General features: G+C 37.9%; 1 protein-coding gene across 1 annotated transcript; it reads right to left on the bottom strand.

Annotated features, from left to right (window-relative positions):
• Positions 1 to 12,459: 12,459 nt before the first annotated feature.
• LOC147619883 (GDSL esterase/lipase At4g10955-like) lies at positions 12,460 to 13,316 on the bottom strand. Its single transcript, XM_086772572.1, has 3 exons — positions 13,151 to 13,316; positions 12,742 to 12,937; positions 12,460 to 12,642 (listed from the first exon to the last, which is right to left on the bottom strand). The coding sequence occupies exons 1-3, from the start codon at positions 13,222 to 13,224 to the stop codon at positions 12,460 to 12,462; spliced, it is 453 nt and encodes a 150-aa protein (XP_086628698.1). The 5' UTR covers positions 13,225 to 13,316.
• Between the last annotated feature and the right edge of the window lie 9,974 nt (positions 13,317 to 23,290).

The raw sequence follows: 23,290 nt of genomic DNA, 5'->3' as shown, positions 1-23,290 counted from the left end.
TTTTTATTTTTATTTACCAAACATGTTTCGACCTTTATAATACTTTCTATTTTTATTTATATATATCTTCACTTTGTGTAGGCACAAGAAGGTGGACAAGAAGGAGGATAAGATGACTCAAAGAGTGATGACTCCTTCGAGTAGTTTTCCTTGTAGTTTTTCTTCATGTATAGTTTTGGTTTATGCAATTATGTTTCTTTTTCAAGCCTCATGTGGCTACCATCATGTATAAATAATTTCTTGGATATAAGATGAAATTTTTCATCTTCTTTATGTATCTATGTTTTTATTCAAGCCTTATGTGGCTCTACGATCATGTATGGAGAAATTTTTGGATATAAAATGTAATTTCTTATCTTCTTTAATCAATATTCAAAGTGTGTTCACAAATTGTTTTGTGCATATCTATCTTTCATTTAAGTTTTTATGTTGATATCTTTATTGATCTTGATTCGTTTATGTAAAAGTAAGCAAAACCTTAAACCAGAGAGCTGCCTGTGTAGAAAATGCAGCTGCATGTGTAGAAAATACAGCTGCACATCTGCATAGGCAGCTCTCTGGATTTTTGTTTTAAATTCCAAAGCGCTTCTAAAATAGAGGCTATAAGAGAGTCTATTTAGGAGTCCATATGTGTAGAAAATGCAGCTGTACATTTGCACAGGCAGCTCTCTGGATTTTTGTTTTAAATTCCAAAGCATGTCTAAAATAGAGGCTATAAGAGAGTCTATTTAGGAGTCTATATACGTGACTATTTAAGCATCTATATGTGCATATATTTAGGCATCTATACTGGCATCTATTTGAGCATCTATATACGCATTTATTTATGCGTCTATATTGGCATCTTTATGCGCATCTATATTAGTATAGACGTGCTTATAGACGCCAATATAGACAGGTAAATAGACGTGTATAGATGCATGTCTGTAGACGCGCTTTTAGATGCCAGCATAGACGCGCATGTAATAATTTAAAGCATGTTGTCAAAACGCGTCTACAAGCGCACCTATAATCGTTTTTCCTTGTAGTGTTAGTCTACAAATTTTGTACCATAAAGAGAAAATGAAAAAAAGAATATTTGAATACCTGTAATATCTTGTGCTTGTTGTGAAATGTGGTGCCAATGAGCATAAGGAAGAGGTAGGGAGTGAGAATGAGTAGCCCAGAAAGTGCAAAGCCTAGCATGAAGCCCAGGTACCTCCTCATATAAAAGGGGGCCATCTCAAGAAGCAATAAATCATATCACTTACACACATCTCAAGCTTCTTTATGAGTACAAGTCTTAATCTTGTAACCTAATTGTGCTTGAGTCTATTACACATACTCATTATCATGAGTTCACTTAGGTATCATCCACCTTAGATTAATTGTGTTGTCATTAGAGTAGGATTCAAATTTGATTAGGTAGATGTTTGTCATTAAGAGAGATCGATCCACACTTTCAACAACATGGTACCAAAGCTTAGATCTAGCTCTTCGAGTTTAGGTCTAGTTTATTAGAAAGAGATTAGGCACTCCATTAGCATGTGAGTAGGAAAAAGGCTTTCACGTATTTTGCATTAGGATCAATTTTTTCTTCTCATGACATTAGGGTTTCATTATTACAAAGAAGGTTTTCAATGTGTGTTTTGGTCCTTCCTTTATAGAGATAGAGAAAGAATCTCCACTACTTGCAATATGTCGAGTGAGCTTTGCAACACCTTCAAGCTAGCCAAGCATCCATGGAAAAGGAGTAAGTGAGGCTATACATCACACAATCAAATAGTGCAACCCAATCCAAGAAGTGTGTAGCACACAGTAGGTTGTACAACAAATCAGTAAAAACGAGAAAGCAAAGAATAGCAAAATATAGTAGCTAACAAAGATAAGAGAGCAGCACCGTGACAAGAGAGCAGCAATGTGCACAAGGAAACATCATCAAAAGGCATCCAATAGAAGAGAGGAAGGACATAAGAGTTGTGGCTTAGTAGAGAAAGAGTAAGCGTGCCGCCACAGCTACAACATGATCTACAAAAGAGTAAAGCACCCCACAACAGAAAGAAGTAAGCTACAGTAGTGCTGCAAGGAGAAATATGCATGCATAACAGCAGGAGCGAAGGTGCCTCCATCACCAAGATGCAAGAAGGATTATTTTTTTTTAAGAGAGAAAAAAGAAAAAGGCAGTAGCACACCTATGACCACACAAAATTTTAAAGAGATAAGGTTTATCTTTGGTGTAAAGGAGCCCTACTTAAGAGGCTATTCACATGGGCACCATTGAAGCCATCGTCAAACAAAGCTTTTATACATGTTCATCATGGCAATCATCGACAAGATCAACACCAAACTCATCGAGCAAAAGTAAAATTTTCATGGACTTCACAAATCAATGCAAGCCAAGAACGTTGGCCATCCTATCATAAAAAATTCTCAAATATGTTGTAAGCGGCCAAATGAGCATGCTAATGCATGTGCATGTGAAAAAGAAACATACAACCCATGTAAAAATGCCGCAATCAAATGAGTATGCAAGCATATGTAAGAAAATCATAATTGGCAAAGAGCAAGAAGATTTCGAACCAAGGGGAGGTGTTAGGAAATGTGGTGCCAAAGAGCACAAGGAAGAGGTAGGGAGTGAGGATGAGTAGCCAAGAAAGTGCAAAGCCTAGTGTGAAGCCACATGAATAGAAGGATTTATCCCACATTAATGTACAAGCCTAAGGGTGTACCTCCTTATATAAAAGGGGACGATTTCACGTAATGAATCATATCACTTGCACACATCTCAAGCCTCTTTATGAGTACAAGTCTTAATCTTGTAACCCAATTGTGCTTGAGTTTATTAAACATACTCATCATCATGAGTTCACGTAGGTATCATCCACCTTAGATTAGTCATGTTAATTGTGTTGTGATTAGAGTAGGATTAGAATCTGATTAGGTAGATGTTTGTCATTAAGAGAGATCGATCCATACTTTCAACAGTGCTAATCATGTGTCTTGAGGCCATATAATTGCAACTCTCCTTTCTTTTTGGTGTTTGTGGAGTACAAAAAGAGGAAACCATACTTTTTACCATACTTTTCTCCTTCTTGTTTAATACCCATGGTGCCCTTAGTATAACCATGTTGCCATTCTCATCTATAATTGGCCATGCAATTTGAAGGTAATCAATCTTTTGTAAGTCATCCCTTGCACCCTTGGTATCTATTTTACCAATTAAATGGTCCCAAATATTTGTTGCCACATTCTTGAAGATGTGCATGGGGTCTAAGAGATGATTGACCTTTAACTCACAACAATATGCACTAATACAGGATCTTCACCCTTTGACAGTAGCTTTCAATGGTACGTCACATCATCAAAAAAATTATCACAAAAGGTATCGAAATAAAATTTCATATTACCCTTTAGTTGAAAAAATCATTAATGAAAACGTCTAAATAAACATCGATATAAGCATCAAAACTTTTTTTCTAAAAAAAATTGTCCCCTGTTTGTTGGTGTGATTTTTGAAAGAAGTTCAAGTGTTTGTGAATTCTCATAGTCCCAATCAACTTATTTTTTGGTTACTTTTCAAATAAATACAAGGATATATGTAGCAATATTTACATGAATATTATGACAATTGTCTACCAAAGCTTACATTAATGGTCCCAAACAAGAAAACTATGACAAAAATGTATATTACATATCAAATAAAAAAGAAATACGATGTTATAGCTTATCATCGATTGTCTCATCCTCAGTTAGATCCATGATCGCAAATACATCTATCTCTAGAAAGACCTCTCTATATGCATCTTCATCAATGGGTGCACCCTTGTTTGTTGAAGGAGTAGAAAGTAGTTCATCCATATCATCCTCTTCTATTTCTATCATTGGAGGTGGTTGTGTTGAAATTTTTTCTTCTATTTCTTCTTCGAATTTTGGATTAGCCATTTTGTTTGTTTTGGTTCAAATTCTAGTTATTTAATTATTATACTTTCATTTGACCTTTCTTTCTAGTAGTTTAACTAGATCAATATCTTCTTCTCATGCTCCTTGAGTGGATTTATTAACCTCTACTTCATATAATGTTTATATATCTTCAAATATTTGTTTATCGCATGGATCAATTTGGATTATAAACAAGCACCTATGATCTCTCGATTTTGCCTTGAAGATGACCAACTCACAATGCTCTAGTAGCACAAATGTGACCCTTTGGTCTGCCCATATCTTTGTGGAGTCTACTTGAATAAATTTTGAGGAAGGTTGTCTACGAGAGCCACAAAAAGTTCCTCCCTGACAACCATGAGTTACGAGAGAGATTTCTAGGGAGGCCTCCTTGTGTGCTTTATCCAAGTGATTGGGCAAGGGCATGGGAAGTGAATCCATGTTGTCCACCCCCCCGAAATCAAGTAGATATCCATCTTAATATTCTAGCCAATCATCTTCTTGACCTGATGCACATATTCAAGAAAAAAACCGATATTCTTTGGAAAACCATCACAAGCACTAAAGAGAGCAAGGCACAAATGGATGATGTATAAGAGATGGATCGCATGTAGCACTTAATGGGCACAGAGCATAATGGGAAGGTGATTCTCCCTAGAGCACCTTGGGTCTTGACTAAAGAAGAGCAGTGACTGTAAAGATTTGCATTAGAACCAATAGAAATTAAGGATTGCCTCACCAAAGACATAAGAGCAAATAGCTCTTCTAAACTCCATTAAAGTAGTTACAATGGCAGAGAAATTCTTTCCAACAAGTTTTTTGGCCCTTCAATTGCACCTACTGGTTCATGTGGCTAATGAGGTTACTATAGCAAGGATTGTCCATAGTCGATGGATGTTTCTCCTCGCGATATTTCTAGAGACACTGAGAGGTTTTGTTCATCAAAGACCTCTCCTTGAGTACAATATGGAAATCGAATGGCTTGTTCAAGAACCTCTTGTTCACATAACAAAATTTCTTAGTGCGTCTCACCCAAATATGCCATGCCTATGGACATAAGAAGAGGGGGAAGAGCCTCAAGGACAAGGCCTTCAAAAAACAATGGATTGGCATTGTGACACAAGATCAATTCAATTTTCATCCTCAACTTATGTGCTACGAAGAAATGGATCAAAAGGTATAACCTAGAAAAGAGACAAACAGAGCGAGCTTGTTTAAAGTTTAGAAAGAGTCGAACAACCTGAGCATTTCCATACCTAGATTTTCTCTCTCAACTCCTTCTAGTAGATTTTCTCGCTCAACTCCTAGTAGATGGCATGAGAAAACCATAGGACAGGAAAAACAAAATGGCGAGGTTATAAGAGACGAGGAGAAGGAGCTTGCATACGGTTGTGATTACCATGTAAGTGAAATTTTATATATACACAAGGAATTATAAGACATAGTCTTACATATAATTTGTCCTTTTTCACTACAATTGCATGATCTTCTTTTGCTTGCAGTATCACAAATTTATTTCACTTTGGTCACGCAGTCGCATCACTTTCGAGTGGAGTGAATAGATAAAAAGAGAACAACATTTGATTGTGGTGTCAAGGGAGTGTTAATGCAAGAAATGCGTTCAAGTGTAAGTGACCTGAATAGGTTGACATGTTTTTCAACTAAAGTCTCGACGGTAATATGAAATTTTATTTTTATGCCTTCTGTGATAATTTTTTCGATGATGTGGTGTACCATCAAAATCTACCGTCAAACAATGAAGATCCTATAGTAGTGCATACTGGTGTGAGTTGAAGGTCAATCATCTCTTAGACCCCATGCACATGTTCAAGAATATGGCAACAAATATTTGGGACCATTTAATTGGTAAAAGAGATACCAAGGTGATCATGACTTACAAAATATCGGTTTCCTTCAAATTACATGGTCAATTATAGATGAGAATGGCAGCATGGTCATACCAAAGGCACCATGGGTATTAAACAAGAAGGAGAAAAGTATGGTTTCCTCTTTTTATACACCAATGAGAGTAATGCCTCATTGAAGGGTGCCTTCACAAAGACCAAAAAGAAAGGAGAGGTACAATTATACAGCTTCAAGACACATGATTGGCACTGTTAAAAGCATGGATTGATCTTTCTTAATGAAAAACATCTACCTAATAAGATTCTAATCCTACTCTAATGACAACACAATTAACATGACTTCTAAGGTGGATGATACCTACATGAACTCATGATGATGCGTATGTGTAATAGACTCAAGCACAATTGGGTTACAAGATTAAGACTTGTACTCATAATAAAGAGGCTTGATTTGTGTGCAAGCAATATAATTCATTGTTTATATAAGGAGGTACACCCTTGGGCTTGTATATCAATGTGGGATAAATTCTTTTGCTCATGTGGCTTCATGATAGGCTTTGCACTTTCTTGGCTAATCATTCTCACTCCCTACCTCTTCCTTGTGCTCTTTGGCACCACATTTCTCAACACCTCTCCTTGGTGCCAAATATTTGGGCTACACAAGGTGGCTGGATGTTGGTTACAACATATTTTCACCCCCCTCCTTTCTAACTTGGTTGCGTAACTCATAGACTCTTTGGCTTGGTTACTCTCTAGCTCAAAGGTTACTTTAGAGATGGTCGGGGTAATTTTTACTTCCCAGGATGCTACTTTGGCTACTCTCTAGTGGTCGAGTGTTTTACGTTTGTATATCAATTCGGCTACTCATTTGGTGGCTTTTACAACATATGATTTTGGTTAGGGTAGTGGTTAATAGCTCCTGCTTGCTTTAGATCTTCTTGCTCTTTACCAATTATGATTTGCTTACATATGCTCGCATACTTTTTTAATTGCAGTATTTTAGATGGGTTAAATGTTTCTTTTTCACATGTACATGCATTAGCATGCTCATTTGGTTGCTTTTACAAAGGTTTTTACTACACATTTTTGGAGTGGTAAGACTTTTTATTTGCATGCTCATTTGGTTGCTTACAACATATTTGAGAATTTTTGATGATGGGATGGCCAACATTCTTGGCTTGCATTAATTTTTGTAGTCCATGAAAATTTTATTTTTGCTCGATGAGTTTGGTGTTGATCTTGTTAATGATTGCCATGCTAAACATGTACAAAACCTTTGTTGATGATGTCTTTAATGGTGCCCATTTAAATAGCCTCTTAAGTAGGGCTCCTTTACACCAAAGATAAACCATATCGCTTTAAAATTTTATGTGGCCGTAGGTATGCTACTACCTTTTTCTTCTTTTCTCCCTTTCTTTTTTTAAAAAAGAATCCTTCTTGCCTCTTAGCAATGGCGGCACCTTCCTCCTATTTATGCGTGCATATTTCTCCTCGTAGCACTACTGCAGCCTACTTCTTTCCATTGTGGGGTTGCTTTACTCTTTTGCAACTCGTGCTATAGCTATGGCACTCTTCCTCTTTCTCTGCTAAAGCCGCAACTCTTCTATCCTTCCTTGCTTCTATTGGCCACCTTTTGATGATCTGCACGCACTGCTGCTCTCTTATTGTGGTGTTGCTCCCTTATCTTCGTGCTAGTATATTTTGCTATTCTTTTCTTGCTCGCTTTTACTTATTTATGGTACGGCCTACTGTGGGCTACACACTTCTTGGATTGGGTTGCATTATTTGATTGTGTGATGTATAGCCTCTCTTACTCCTTTCTCATGGATGCTTGGCTAGCTTGAAGGTGTTGCAGAGCTCAACTGCGACGTATTACAAGTAGTGGGGATTCTCTCTCTATCTCTATAAAGGAAGGACGAAAACACACATTGCAAATCCTCTTAGTTATGAAACCCTAATATCATGAGAAGAAAATACTGATCCTAATATAAAATAAGTGAAAGCATTTTTCCTAATCACATGCTAATGGAGTGCTTAATCTCTTTCTAATAAATTGAACCTAAACTAGAAGAGATAGACCTAAGCTTTGATACCATGCTGAAAGTATGGATCGAGCTCCCTTAATGACAAACATCAACCTAATCAGATTCTAATCCTACTATAATAATAACACAATTAACATGACTAATCTAAGGTGGATGATACCTAATGATAAATATCTACAAACATCTACCTACTCTCTTAATGACAAACATCTACCTAATCAGGTTCCAATCCTACTCTAATAACAACACAATTAACATGACTAATATAAGGTCTATGATACCTAAGTGAACTCATGATGATGAGTTAATTTGTGTAATAGACTCAAACACAATTAGGTTACAAGATTAATACTTGTACTCATAAATAGGCTTGAGATGTATGTAAGTGATATGATTCATTACTTGAAATGGCCCCCTTTTACATGTGGAGGTACACCCTTGGGCTTGTACATCAATGTACATGTGGGATGAACCCTTCACTCATGTGGCTTCATGCTAGGCTTTGCACTTTCTTAGCTATTCATTCTCAATCCTTACCTCTTCCTTGTTCTCTTTGGCACCACATTTCTCAACAATCACAAGATATTATAGGTATTCAAAAAAAATTTCATTTTCTCTTTATGGTACATAATTTGTAGCCTCATATACTAACTTTTTTTTTTTATGCATAGTTTATTCTTCCAATAGCTATAGTTCATTGTGGAGGTAAGAAGGTGAGAGAGGCTATTCACAAAATGGCATGTTGAGAGGAGCCATCTAAATGGATGTAGGATCTAACTCCTTGGAGAATATACACCTACATACATAGCAGTCATGTATACTATTTATCATACATACCATACTATTTATCGTACATACCTTGGGATTGCGTGAGAATACTAAATATTAAACATAACTTTGATAACTTGAGAAAAGATTCATACATTACCAAATGCTATTAAGGCAATGTGTATAATCAAGGAAAACATTTATAGAATAATACTCACTATCCAATTGCATATTGTGGTGCATTTGGTTTATTTAGTGATGTTGTTCATGTTCAATGGATGTTGTTCCTGAAAGATGTATGAAAACCTTAAAAAGGACTTTGTGAGACAAAGATCAAGGAGAGAAGCAAGCATGGCAGAGGGATGGTTGATGCAAGAGTCTCTTGTGTATATCTCATAACATCTCTCTCGAATAGATTCTTCCATGTGATGATTGTGGAGCAATGAGGAGGATGACAAACTAATTATGAATGTGTCACAAGGAAAGAGATAATCACAAGAGAAGAGTATGGGTATGCAAGAGGATGCGACCCTCAAGTTATAAGTATATCCTTCGGATCTTTCTCATACTAAATATACCTTGCTATATTTAGTATAGTGCATTAAGTATATCCTTCATCTCTTTTTCATGCTTTAATTGCTATATACCTTGCTATATTTAGTATAGTGCATTAAGTATATCCTTCATCTCTTTTTCATGCTTTAATTGCTATATACCTTGTTATATTTAGTATAGTGCATTATATCTTTCATCTTTTTCTGATGCTTTGATTGCTATATACCTTGTTTAATGCACTAAATATTATGCTACAATTGTTATATACCTTGTTTAATTCACCATACTAAATGTCATACTTTTGTTTAATGTTAGTACAAATTATATAATGCAATATGGTTAGAGTGAAGGAACTTTTGCATGGAGCCTATGGATACTAAAAGAAACACATTTGATTCTGGTGTCATGAAAACTTTTGAGAAAGAAATTCGAGCTACTAGACATGATACCAATGGTATAGAGGACAATCTTCAGTATTATGGAACTATTCAATACATTCTGAAGTTGGGTTTGATCATTTAGTCCATTCAGCTTTGATGTTAAATGTTTAAAGGTGATATACAAAGGTGCTCAAGAAAACGTGAAGAAGCATCCAAATGGGTTTTTTTAAATTGATTCTGCCAAGTTTTATAATGATGAAAAAGATACTTTCGTACTACCTCAACACTGTCAAGGTTAGTACCCAAACCAATCGCTAGTAAATCATGATGTAGTATAGTGAGTGTATAGATTGTAAACATGACTAATGATGACCCCTTTGCTTTGTTATTTTAGGTTGTGTTTCACGTAGATCAAATTGATCCAAAGCGGTGTTATGTTATATAAATTTCCTCTTATTCAAAACATATCTTTCAAGGTCAAGATGTTGAGGCGAAATCTCTAAATGAGGTGCAAAAACTACCTCAAATTGACCCACTAAAAGAACAAAATGAACAAAACAATCTAGAGGATGCTGATCGAGAATGTGAGGAAGATCATTCGGAAGAAGATGATGATCAATCACCTATCGATCATGATAATCCTTTATTGGATAATGATAGTGATCTTGACATCAAACCCCACCTTTTTATTGAGCTTTCATTAGATGTAAAGATTGATAAAGCAACATAAATGCATCTATTACAAGATGCGATGGATTCATGATCCCGAAATTATTTATGTAATCATTTCATACGAAGAGTTTTCTTTCAAACTATCTTTTTTTTTATTTAACAAGGCTTTAAGAGTTTCGAAGGATGATTTTTTACAACCATCTTTCCTTTCTGTATAAATATGATATCTTTACCCTAAAACCAGTCCCCATTCACTCTCTGAAATCTTTTTTATTGTGTAGCAACAAAATTTCGATGCGACACTATTCTCTAAACGTTGTCTATAGTAGCAATATTTCACTTCTAAATTCGCTACTAAGCAGTAGTGACAAAAGCCCCGATATTCCCACTCCCTCAACATTGTTTAGTAGCAACAAAATCCTCGATATTTCCACTCCCTCAACGCTGTTGGAATGTCACTAGAAAATGCTCCCGACATGTTCTAGTAGTGAGAGGTTTAGGCAACATCAAGGAGCATGCAACATAGGAGGAATATAAGATACGTGTAGTTCGAGCGGAGGGCTCTTTAAATTTCCTACGGCCCATAGCCACAATATAGGAATGTCACTATGGTAGCCACAATATAGGAATGTCACCATGGTAGCCACAATATAGGAATGTCACTATGGTAGCCACAATATAGGAATGTCACCATAGTGACATTCCTACTGTGGGTTCTTTCCTACATCGTGAAGTTTATTGTATTTATATACATCTACTTCAAAGCATCTAAGTATGTCCATAGATGTTGTAAATGGTTGTGGAAGCAGAGCTACGCAAGTCCACCATGGAGCTTGAAGAAGTTTTAATGCATAGAGGTTGTATTTGCTCTTATGGAGATCCTTCAGGAAATAGATGCAATGTGCCCAAAAAATTGCAGGCACTTACAACAGAGGGCATTACAAATGGAGAGATCCGCATCCAAGTCTAGAGGCAGAAATCACATCTACTACCTTGCAATTCCAGAGTATTTCACCATCGATAGTGTCGTTCACTCTAGAGGTGAATAGAACTTTACTCTATGTAATATCTAAATGTTCATTTTCTTATGAATATAATGTGTAATCACTTCATAACACACGAGCTTAATGAAAAGTCTACCATTATTAAAAACCTCTAGAGACAGTATGAATTTGACAAATTGATGGTGGATCAACCATTGAAGACAGGAAACACAGTGAGCATTTACCTACCCCCGCGAAAAGCCACCTATGAATCTAGTGAAACAACATGCCATTACAATGCTATTAACATGTATTGCATGGTTATTTTCTTATTGCCATGGAGGCACACATATAATGTTTTAATACATTGTGCCTTAAGGAAGAGCTCTGCTATGTGCTATGTTGTTCACAATAAATCTTGTTAGTTGCCAAACAATAAATCTTGTTAGCTACCAAAAACGATGGCCATGTGTTATGTTGTTCACAGCAAAATCATGTTACCAAACATATGGTCATGGGGTGCTAAGATGAAGTAACTAAGAGCCCACTCAAAGGTATGTATAGTGTTTCTGAAAACAATGGTATTGGTCCTAGTTAGTGATAATATCACTTTTTGCCGTGGTAGTAGTGCTTTACTATCACTACTCGCAATGCTAGTAGTACTAACTAGCATTATTTGCAATGTTAGTTGTGCTTGCTAGCACAACTAGCAATGCTTTTATAGGGCTTACTAGCACAATCATCAATGCTACTTACCGGTACTCTTAGCAATGTATCAGCACCAATACAGCAATGAACACACTCTCATAGATACAATTACACATATGTGTGTGTGCCAAATATGTTTTCTCGCACATGTGAGTGCACAAAGACACAAATTCACACGCATAGGACTTACTAGCAATGCTTATAGGGCTTACTAGCACAATCATCAATGCTACTTACCAGTACTCTTAGCAATGTATCAGCACCAATACAACAATGAACACACTCTCATAGATACAATTACACATATGTGTGTGTGCCAAATATGTTTTCTCGCACATGTGAGTGCACAAAGACAAATTCACACGCATAAGCACACGGAACGCACGTGCACACACACACAAAACATCTCCATTTGTTTTACGAGCGATTGTGGACACAAATTACACATGTTTTTATGTTGAAGACTCCTATTGTGCACCATTCATTATTTAATATGCATGAGTTGCTATCATGACTTTGGCGGCTTCGTTGTGCATGTACGTGGAAGTAGTACTGCACGGGATGGTTATGGGAATGGAGAGCGTGGTGGATTGAAGAGATGCGCTTCTAGAAAGCAGCCTTCCTCCGCCAGCTTCCTCCCCATCAGCAACGCCAGCGCCGCCCCTTTGGAATATCCGGCCAAGCACACTGCCGTCAGCCCGTGCACCACCACCTCCTCCCTCACAGCGTCCAGCCCCACATCGTACCTCTTGTGTAAACATAGATAGTGAAACACCATCTCCATGTCCGCCTCTATATCTTCGGGGCGCCGAGATGCCCCCGATTATGATCCAGCCTGCTTCTGTACACTGCTCCGAAGGCAGTGCCCCAACACTATCGGCTTCACCAAGTCGTAATGGAAGGTTTCCCACCACACGGGCGTCGTGAGGCTCGCCCAGCTGGATGACTCTCCACTCCACCGCCCGGCCGCTCGGTCTTTCTCCATCCTGTAGACGCCTTGCACCAACGATGCCATTGCCCCTCGCCTGCAGTGAACCTCACACCTACACAAGCATGGCACGTGCCGCGAATCACATCCACTGTTTGCATTGAAAATTGAAAATTGAAAATCTCTCTCTCTCTGTCTCTCTCTCTCTCTCACACACACACACACGCACGCACGCGCAGCATTGATTTGATTTCTCTCTGCGTTCTGAAAAAGGGTGTAAATTTTCTCACAACAGTGTACTAGACTTTACAAACAGAACTTAGCTTACCATACATCAGGTGATCGATAATCGAAACGCGCAGGCGCCGACCGATCGAAGCCATCACTACCCTTCTTTGGCATTTCAGAGTCGAAAACCAAAGTGAAGATAAAACTTCTGCAAAGCTGAGCTTGCTACTAATTGAGAGGTCAGGGATTTTATTACGAACAAGTGAGAAATTTCATTTATCTTTGACCATATCAACATGGCCAACTTGACTTCTTTTAACTTGACCATATCAACATAGCCAACTTGACTTCTTTTAACTTGACCATATCAACATAGCCAACTTGACTTCTTTTAACGTTTATCAGCTTGGACGGTGGACCATCATCCGTGCCGGCCAACTTGACTTCTTTCTGCAACTTGCATTGGTAGTGACAGTCGTAGATTCTAGAATCGCGTCTAAAATCTAGTGCAGAATCCCTTTTCTGCATGATGGCTACGAGTTATAGCTATGAGGGAGATCAGGGCGACCATGGCACGAGAGGGGAGAATCTTAGGTTTCCTATAGAGAAGCCCTTATTGTGGTTGTTTGTTCCATTCTAATCTTGGTGCACGTGTAGGTTGTATTGGTGTTGGGGGCATGATGCCCACAACCACCCCCCTCCCTATTTCCATGGATAATCTCAATATTTCTGGTGTTAGCCCTGGATTGGGTATAGGTTGAGGAAAGGTTGGTGGAGGAGCGTGGCTAGGAGAATAATATACTATTGGAGGCCCTTGTCTAATAGGTGGGTTAGGTTGTGCCTATTGTGGTCCCATGTGGTACCGAGGGTAAATTTCTTAATGTGGGTATTGCTGATATACAGGCGGCGGACTGGGCTAATGTGAAGGGCCTGGGTAGACCCTTTCTCTTTAGTACGATATTTCTAGTCCTTGAGATGATGGACTTGGCCCTAGGTTCTATATTGGTCTTTGGGCCCTATAAGAATCAGCCACACCTGAGACAGGCACGGCTCTCTTGATTGGTAATTCAGTCTAGGTCTGTTGACTTTCACTCTGCCCAGCTTTCGTTCTAAGATCTAGAGACGGCGTGGGCTCACTTTCTTGTGGTTGGTCCATACCTCTTAGCCTGGGTTGCGGTTCTTTCGACTCTGTGTTTCCCAAGATCAAATTGTGGAGCCTTGAAGCAAGGCTTCTCTATGAATGTGTGGGAGAGGTATAAGCTTAATGCTCTTGGACAGATGGTATGTCCATGCACTGAAGTTCAGGCTCCCCTGTCTCGAGGTCATGAGTTCCTCATCCTGTGCTGGGGTGGTCTTCACTTTCACTGCTGGTGCTGTCAAAGAGAAGCACCGTTCCACTCCACACAGTATTGACCAATGCGTCAGACCTTATAAGAGAAGGAGCTTCAAGAGAGTTCACTTCATTTTTTTTTTTGCAACAATCTACTCAGTTATAGGTGCATGGAAATGTGGAACTACTGTGCAGGGCCCCCAGTTGAAAAGACCTTTTTTTCGAAAATGGTACAATCGTGCTTTGAAATGGTAGAGGCATTTGCTTCCAAATGGAGAAGGGAACCAGCTTCTCAAGGGAAGATGGCATGGACGTTCGCTTTTTGAAGGACAGGGGTGGGGCTTCACAAAGGAATAGGCGTGCGTTTTGGAATGGAGAAGGTATGCACGTGGCAGTTGATGGAACGAGTGTACCAAGCTTGGGCCAAGAAGGGAACGGGCGTTCGCTTTGAAATGGAGAAGGTACAGGCATACACTTTCAAAAGGAGAAGGGAACGGGCATTCTCTTTCTGAATCAAGTGGTGCGAGAGAGAATGGCATAGGCGTGGAAAAATTGACATAGCCATGGCAAACACAATGACGCTCTAGAACGGGCGTACCCTTCAGGAAGAAACGGCCATGGCACTATCAAATTTAGAGATCTTTAAGATTTGTCTGCAGATGTCAAGGGATTTAAGGCTTTAGGTCTGACAACCACACCTACTATATTCTCTAACAAATTTAGTTACACCCAATTGATTGAATGCAATTGAATCCAGTTTATGCTCAATTTAGTTACACCCAATTGATTGAATGCAATTGAATCCAGTTTATGCTCAATTTAATTATTTTAAATTTAATGCAACTACCACATTCAGGCTAAGGATCTTACCATATTTCGTCAACTAATAAGGGAACGAACATGGCAGATGTGCCACGGCTGTGGCCTGTAAAGCGAACCGTGCTGTTCGCTTCTCAAAGCACCCAACAGAATGCAAATTTTATCGTTTTTTCTCCCAATTTTTGCTAATTCATGTGTTTTGTCCCTATTTTTTTGTGTTTTTGATTCAATAGAGAGCTAGACCTAGTCTCTAGCTATCTGTTGGTGCCTAGAATGCATAATGGAAACTAACTAATTAAGATTAATTTGTGGATTAAACTAAGATGCAAGCTTGAATAAGATAGAACAAAAAACCAAAGTTTTGCATGAATGTCAAGGGCAACGTTACAGAACTTATTTGCTTTCCCCTACACTCGATGAAGATTTCAGCACTATGATGCGCGATTAACCTTCAATTCTCCATGTAATCACCATGAAAAACAAAAAAAAAACACAAAATCAAGCAACCAACTCGACAACCAATCGGTGGATTTGCACTCTAACTGAGCTAAACAAAGACACTAGTTAGCAAATGAATAAAGTGGAGGACCCTAAGCTAAATGCATTCCTTGGGAGTGGCACCAAAGATGTTAAAGATAACATGCTATCTTGCACACAAGAAGGAGAAAGAAGAGAAGAGAGACACATGCAAGGGTCGAGTTCGGAGAGTTGCACTTAGCCAACCCTATGAGGTAACAACTCCTTGATGTGAAGCCGCTAGGGGCTCACTCCACCTCTTCTTGTGTCACCCAATAAGAGATTCAATGGCTAGGTAAAGAGCAATAAGGAGGAAGCTATGGAGAGCTCAATCTTCACTTCATACCACAAGCATGCAAAAGGGACTTGGTAGAGAGCAAAGTGAGGGGAGAGAGATTAGAGCATTACCATCCCTACATGTACACACCGACAATCAAGCATGCAAGCAAGCAAAAATACAAGCTACCATACATCCACAAGCTTAAATGAGAGAGAGAGAGAGAGAGAAGAGGCAAGCTCAAATGAGACTAATAGGATTGTCTCTCTTCATACTCATAAAATTACTTATATACAAGATCTCAAAGTTACAATGGCCGGCCACCCATTTTCAATTGGGGAAGCAAAACTAGTCTTTCTAGCTCTATGTACAACTATTCCTTATGACTGACATTACACAAGCCATAAACTCGGTCATCGCATGTCTCTTTTACAATAAGCGCTTTGTACGGTTACGGATTACAATAAGTATAGCCACACTAAAGGTAATGTTAACTAGAGTGGTTAACATTCACATCTTGAACCAGGTGGTGTTTCACGTTGTGAACTAGAATGTGTTTCACACCGTGAAGTAGAATGTGTGTCATGCCGTGAAGTAGAATGTGTTTCACGCCGTGAAGTATTTCGCTACACTTTCACGTGTTAACAGCCCAGTCATCAACAAAATGATGTTTAGAGTGCGATTTTCCTATCCAAAAGATCCAAAAAGGTTGTGTCAAGTAATTGGAATGCAATGCAAGTCACCAACACAACCAATGGCTCCTTGTTTTTGTAATTTTGGTGATTTTTGTGATTTTTTAGAAAAAATAGAACAAAGCAAGTTACCAACTACCAGCTCTCACGGTAGCAAAATTGGTAACAAAAACAACAAAATTGAAAGAAAAACCAAGTGTAACTTTCCTCTAGGCAATACCAAATACTCACCCATACTTGCAAAAACATGATTTTCCATAACTACTCTAATTTCTTCTCTTCCACATAAACCTTATCTACACAGTTTCTCATAATGCACCTTCAAAATGCAAAGGCAATAGTGTATCTTGCATAATGGGAGATGGAGCTTTGAGAGGATGGAAGAAACAATGGTGTTTCACAAGCAGCAGGGCCAAAAATGTTATGGGCTACTGCACCTCCCAAGAGGAAACTCCACACATCCACAGTTTGAAGAAGAAATAGACAACAACTATCGTTGCTTCAAGCTCACGTCCCTTGAGACTCTCCAAGCTCCCTTTTGGAAGATCCACTCCTCTAATAGACAACAACTATCGTTGCTTCAAGCTCACGTCCCTTGAGACTCTCCAAGCTCCCTTTTGGAAGATCCACTCCTCTAATATCCACCTCCACGATGTCACCCACGGAGTCGCTCACACCACAATGCAAGGAAATCTTCTTCTTACTCTCCCATACACATGCATAGAAGAGGAACATGCACTAGAGTACACTCTCTCTGTCTCTCATACAAAAGACAAAGCAAGAGCTCCCATAGCACAAAGGGAGATTGTGTGTTTCCATTTATGAGAAATTGCCTTTTATACATCTAACCCTTCTTCACACAAGCGTTACTAAACTAAAGCCTTGGTTGGCCCCTATCTCATAATGTACAACCTTTATAGTGCCGTTACATAACACTTATTAATGTCGGGTTGTTGCAAGATTAGGGTGTCCAGTTTTGTCCAGTTTATGCTGGACTGGGACAATTCTTGGACAACAAATTTGGGGGGGAAAGGTACTTCAAACGAGATCAAGAAACTAATAGAAAATGCACATACACTCAAATTTAACCCCAATATAACTTGAATTAGTATAAATTAGTCGAATTTATCAAAATTAACCAAAAATATGATAAAACAATAAAAAATCATCTTTCCATACTTAGAGTGATCTAATTTTTTTTCCATAGATGCACCAATACAAGTACACTAGTCCCTATAGGTTTTAGATGATTTACATAAAAAATGTAATTTTACTAATTAGATTATTAGTATTTGCAGGCCTTCTGATAGCCTGGAAGAATTTTAGAAAAGAGATCATTAAAAATCAAACCATTGGATTTGCAATTTTGACTGACCACCACATTCTACCAATGTCTCACTATCTACCACTCTTTTGATCTACAAGATTATGCATTTTTAAGTGGTAGTTATTGTGGGTGCAAAAAGTGGCATATATTATAACACTTTAAAGACCTTGAAATATTTAAAGAAAATAGACAAATAGCTTAAAAATTTCTCAAAAATCAAGTTAAGCTCTATATTATGTGAAGATCTAAGATGCAAAGTGGAAATCTAATATGAGTTTATATGTGAAAGATATTAGCATTTTATGGAACCAGCCCAAATTTGGGACATGGTGTATACATTGAGCTTGTACCTAAGGAAATGAGGACTTTTAACTATCTAATGCTTAATTAGATTATGCAACTATATTCCCAACTTTGCATGTGATGTTCCAACAAAAGAACTTGAAAGGAAATTCCTTCATTAGCTAGGAGAGATTGGCCACTAAAGGTAAATAAATGCCTGTTTTTTTACTATTTACAGGGTGCCTGAGTGGACAAAACTGGGCACCCTGATCTTGCAACCACCCTGTCCGCAAATAGAAGAGCATCTTTGTTAATCCAAAATGGGATTAACAAAACAGCACGCTTGTGTGAAGAATTATATTCTCTTTCGGGAAGAGTATGCCACTCTTCCCGAGTGTCCATAGTGTGGTTCATCAAGATATATGCAAGACGTTGATGACATGGAAGCGGTATAGCTTTATATGCCTTTATAGAGTGTCACACTTCCACACACTGATACAAACACACCCAGAACACCAGACCCAAGAGTATAAACAAAACTTTATTTCAGTACAAGTGTTCATCTTTACAGAGTTGAACATCCATTACATCCTCAGAACCATCTTCATCTAACACCCATTCATAATCAGTGTCCTCCCCCTCTAAGGCTTCTCCCCTGCTCCACAGAAGATCTTTTGGCCACTTGACTAGCTCCTGTCTCTTCAAAATCAGCTTAGCCTACTCCTTAGACTCTAAAACACAATAAAACAGGCCGCCTCTCCTCTTGGCCTCTCCGGGCAGCAGATACAGCACAATGAAAAAGCACACTTACCTCTTTCCCTTGTCCCTGAGCTTGCTACTGACCAGTGACCCTCTTTTTCAGGTCGCCCTGCTTCCTACTACACCAGTATGCAAAAACAACACTTCTCTCCAAAAAATCATGTCACCTCCCTTCTCTAGCTGTCCTGACTCTGCTTCCAGGCAAAAAACTAGTCGCCCAGCTTCCCTCCCGCTTCTGACACAGTTTTTCAGCAAATATTCGAATGCATACGTCTTCTGCGCATAGGGAAGGCAAAAAGAACAGTGACTTCCCGTGATGGAAATGCCTTCTCTGTCAAGAACTTGTTGCCCAAAGCCTTTGAGATGTAAATTCAGCAACCTCTGCTCGCAAACTGCATTCCAAACTCACTCGCAAGCTACTCTGGCTCTGGTTCTTGCTCCCTCCAACCTTCTCTCAGCAAACTCAGCGGCCTCCGCTCGCCATCTTCTCTCCGGACAATCGTAGCAAGCCCACAGTCAATCTCCTCTGCTTCCACAGCTTCGCAGCTTCCCCAAATTCAGAAAAAACACAGGCGCCCACTTCAGCTCCATGCTCTCCCCTTCATCACCTTCTCAAAATTTTTTAGCAGCTGGCTTGCCCATCGATGTCCTCTCCTCTATCCCTTCTTCCCAATGTAGCAAGTTCACTCCTTTTAGGCTATGTGGTCCCTTTCAATCCCTAATGTCCATGCCATTTCAGATTTTGGCGCACGCGATGAGGGTAGACGTGCCACGATGCCATTGGCGGCCGCTCTTCTGAGTTTCTGGAAGCTTGAAGCTTCTAATTTCATATTAGAATTTTTTATGATTTATGGCTGTTCATGCTGCGCAACCCTTTCAGCCAAGTCCCCAAGCCACTTAAGCCTTCCCACCATACATACCCATTCACTTTCACATCCATACATCCATACTCATGCATCCACATCTACAGGCATACATCCATACATACACATCCACATTCACATCCATACATCCACATCCACATCCACATTCACATCTATACATCCACATCCACATTCATACATCCACATTTACATGCATACATCCATATATACACATCCACATTCACATCCATGCATCCACATCCACATCTACATTCACATCCATACATCCACATCCACATTCATACATCCACATCTACATGCATACATACACATCCACATTCACATCCATACATCCACATCCACATCCACATCCACATTCACATCCATACATCCACATCCACATTCATACTTCCACATCTACATACATACATCCATACATACACATCCACATTCACATCCATACATCCACATCCACATCCACATTCACATCCATACATCCACATCCACATTCATACATCCATATCTACATGCATACATCCATACATACACATCCACATTCACATCCATGCATCCACATCCACATCCACATTCACATCCATACATCCACATCCACATCTACATGCATACATCCATACATACACATCCACATTCACATCCATACATCCACATCCACATCCACATCCACATCCACATTCACATCCATACATCCACATCCACATTCATACTTCCACATCTACATGCATACATCCATACATACACATCCACATTCACATCCATATATCCACATCCACATCCACATTCACATCCATACATCCACATCCACATTCATACATCCATACATACCCATCCACTTTCACATCCATACATCCATACTCATGCATCCACATCTACATCCATATTCTCACCCTATCACAACCCATATACATCTTATCCCATCACATACACTTCTTATCTCATCCCATACACATCTTATCACTTCTTAACTCATCTTATCACATCCTAACTCATCTCATATACATCTTATCACATCTTATCACTTCCCATATCTTTTATGCATACCTCTATGCATGAAATTCAATTATGCTAAAAGTAACACTTTTACAATAAAATAATCATCTTTTATGCATACCTCTATGCATGAAATTCAATTATGCTAAAAATAACACTTTTATAATAAAATAATCATCTTTTTGCATACCTCTATGCATGAAATTTAATTATGCTAAAAATAACACTTTCATAATAAGATAATCATTTTGGATGCATACATCCATGCATGAAATTCAATTATGCTAAAAATAACACTTTTATAATAAAATAATCATCTTTTATGCATACCTCTATGCATGAAATTCAATTATGCTAAAAATAACACTTTTATAATAAGATAATTATCTTTTATGCATACATCTATGCATGAAATTCAATTATGCTAAAAATAACACTTTTATAATAAAATAATCATCTTTTATGCATACCTCTATGCATGAAATTCAATTATGCTAAAAATAACACTTTTATAATAAAATAATCATCTTTTATGCATACATCTATGCATGAAATTCAATTATGCTAAAAATAACACTTTTATAATAAGATAATCATCTTTTATGCATACCTCTATGCATGAAATTCAATTATGCTAAAAATAACACTTTTATAATAAGATAATCATTTTTTATGCATACATCTATGCATGAAATTCAATTATGCTAAAAGTAACACTTTTATAATAAAATAATCATTATAAAAACTTGACATTAAACAATTAACCGTTCACCTAGGATAGAGAATGGTTGGTTTTCTTAGAGGGGAATGCTTTTTTGTAATGAAGCATAACATTTTTAGAGAAGACATAAAGCATAAAACCATTTAAAGCCATAAAACCATGAAATAAGTGAAAAGAAGAATTACCAACTTACTAATGACTTTGAAAGCTTTCCTTTGGCTTGATGGTTTGAGGGTTCAACTCTTGTTTGAACAAGAGTGGTCAACCAATCTTTAGAAGAGGGAAATGTCAAGAACTAATGAATTATTAATTAAATTCATAGTTCTTGGCTTGGGTGGAGTAGAGTAACAATGCATTAAACATTATTGTTTTTCAACAAAGGGGAGGCTTCTATTTATAGGAAAAACTAAGCTCCTAACCAAACAAACTGATTCTAGAATTTTCCAAATCAGTTTGGTCAATTTTTTACCATCTTTAGGTCAGTTGAGCTAACTTTTTGCAACTAGACTTGAATTAGGAGAGAGGAGAGATAAAATATCACATTACTTATGAGTTTAAAACTCATTCAAGCATGTGAAATATGCACCTCCTTTAATGGACTCCCCTTCCTTACATATGTGTCAAAATGGAATCATTATACCCACAATATCTCATATTTTTAATATCACTCATAGTTTTTTACTAATAAACCTTGTACATTTTCAACTCTTCATCTTATGTGAGCATTTACTCATTTTTGGATACCCAAAATATCTCATATTTTTTATATTACTCATAGTTTCTTACTAATAAACCTTGTACATAGTCAACTCTTCATCTTATGTGAGCATTTACTCATTTTTGGGTATCATCTTTTACAAAATTGGATTTATATCCTCCCCACCTATAGATTGATCTTATTGGTCCATAGGAACCTTAATTGGACCATAATCTAAAAATTTCTGAAAATCTAGACCCTTAGGCTAAGGTCCTTTATACCCATTTTCAATTAATTCCAATTGCACATTGGAAAGTTCTTTTTGAATTTCTGTTTCAAGGGAACTTATTTTAATAAGATGAGTTATTTTTCTATCCAAAAATATTCATAATCTGAATATTCTCTCTCTAGAATATTTTCTCTCTCTATATCAAAACAGGCAGAGACGAGATCTCTTATATTTCTGAAGAGAGAATTGATTACAGGGGAAAGATGCTGGACATTTTGAGAGGCTAGGGAGGAATCCTACATTCTCTCCCACTTGAAAAACGCGAGATGTCCTCATCTCGCAAACTGGGGGTAATTTCGCAAGATGCATGAATATGAGACTAAGAGAAAATTTAATTAAGATTAACCACCAAGAAAAGTCTCAAAGAGAACAAGACTCAAGACAAGAACAAAGATTTCAACTTTATTCACTCTTGGATTATATACAGCAAGATAGAAGAACTTTTTACAATTCCATAAGCCCGTCCATCATATGGTCACAAAAGCAGCACTCACAAGCTGCACACGTATAAGGTAACTCATCTATGGGAATAATTCGGCCGATTATTGCAGCACCTATCTCATTGGTATGAGGTGACCTATTAAAAGGACCTCTGAGAGGCAAGCCAAAAATGGGATAAAGGCATATCTTCTGATGAGGAAGAAAACACGCTAGTAAGAA

This window comes from Cibotium barometz, chromosome 32, assembly GCF_041138505.1.
Source record: "Cibotium barometz isolate CiBa-2024 chromosome 32, ASM4113850v1, whole genome shotgun sequence".
In the NCBI taxonomy this organism is placed as follows: Eukaryota; Viridiplantae; Streptophyta; class Polypodiopsida; order Cyatheales; family Cibotiaceae; genus Cibotium; species Cibotium barometz.
The sequence above is the reverse complement of the archived record's forward strand: the minus strand, read 5'-3'. Positions and strand labels throughout refer to the sequence as shown.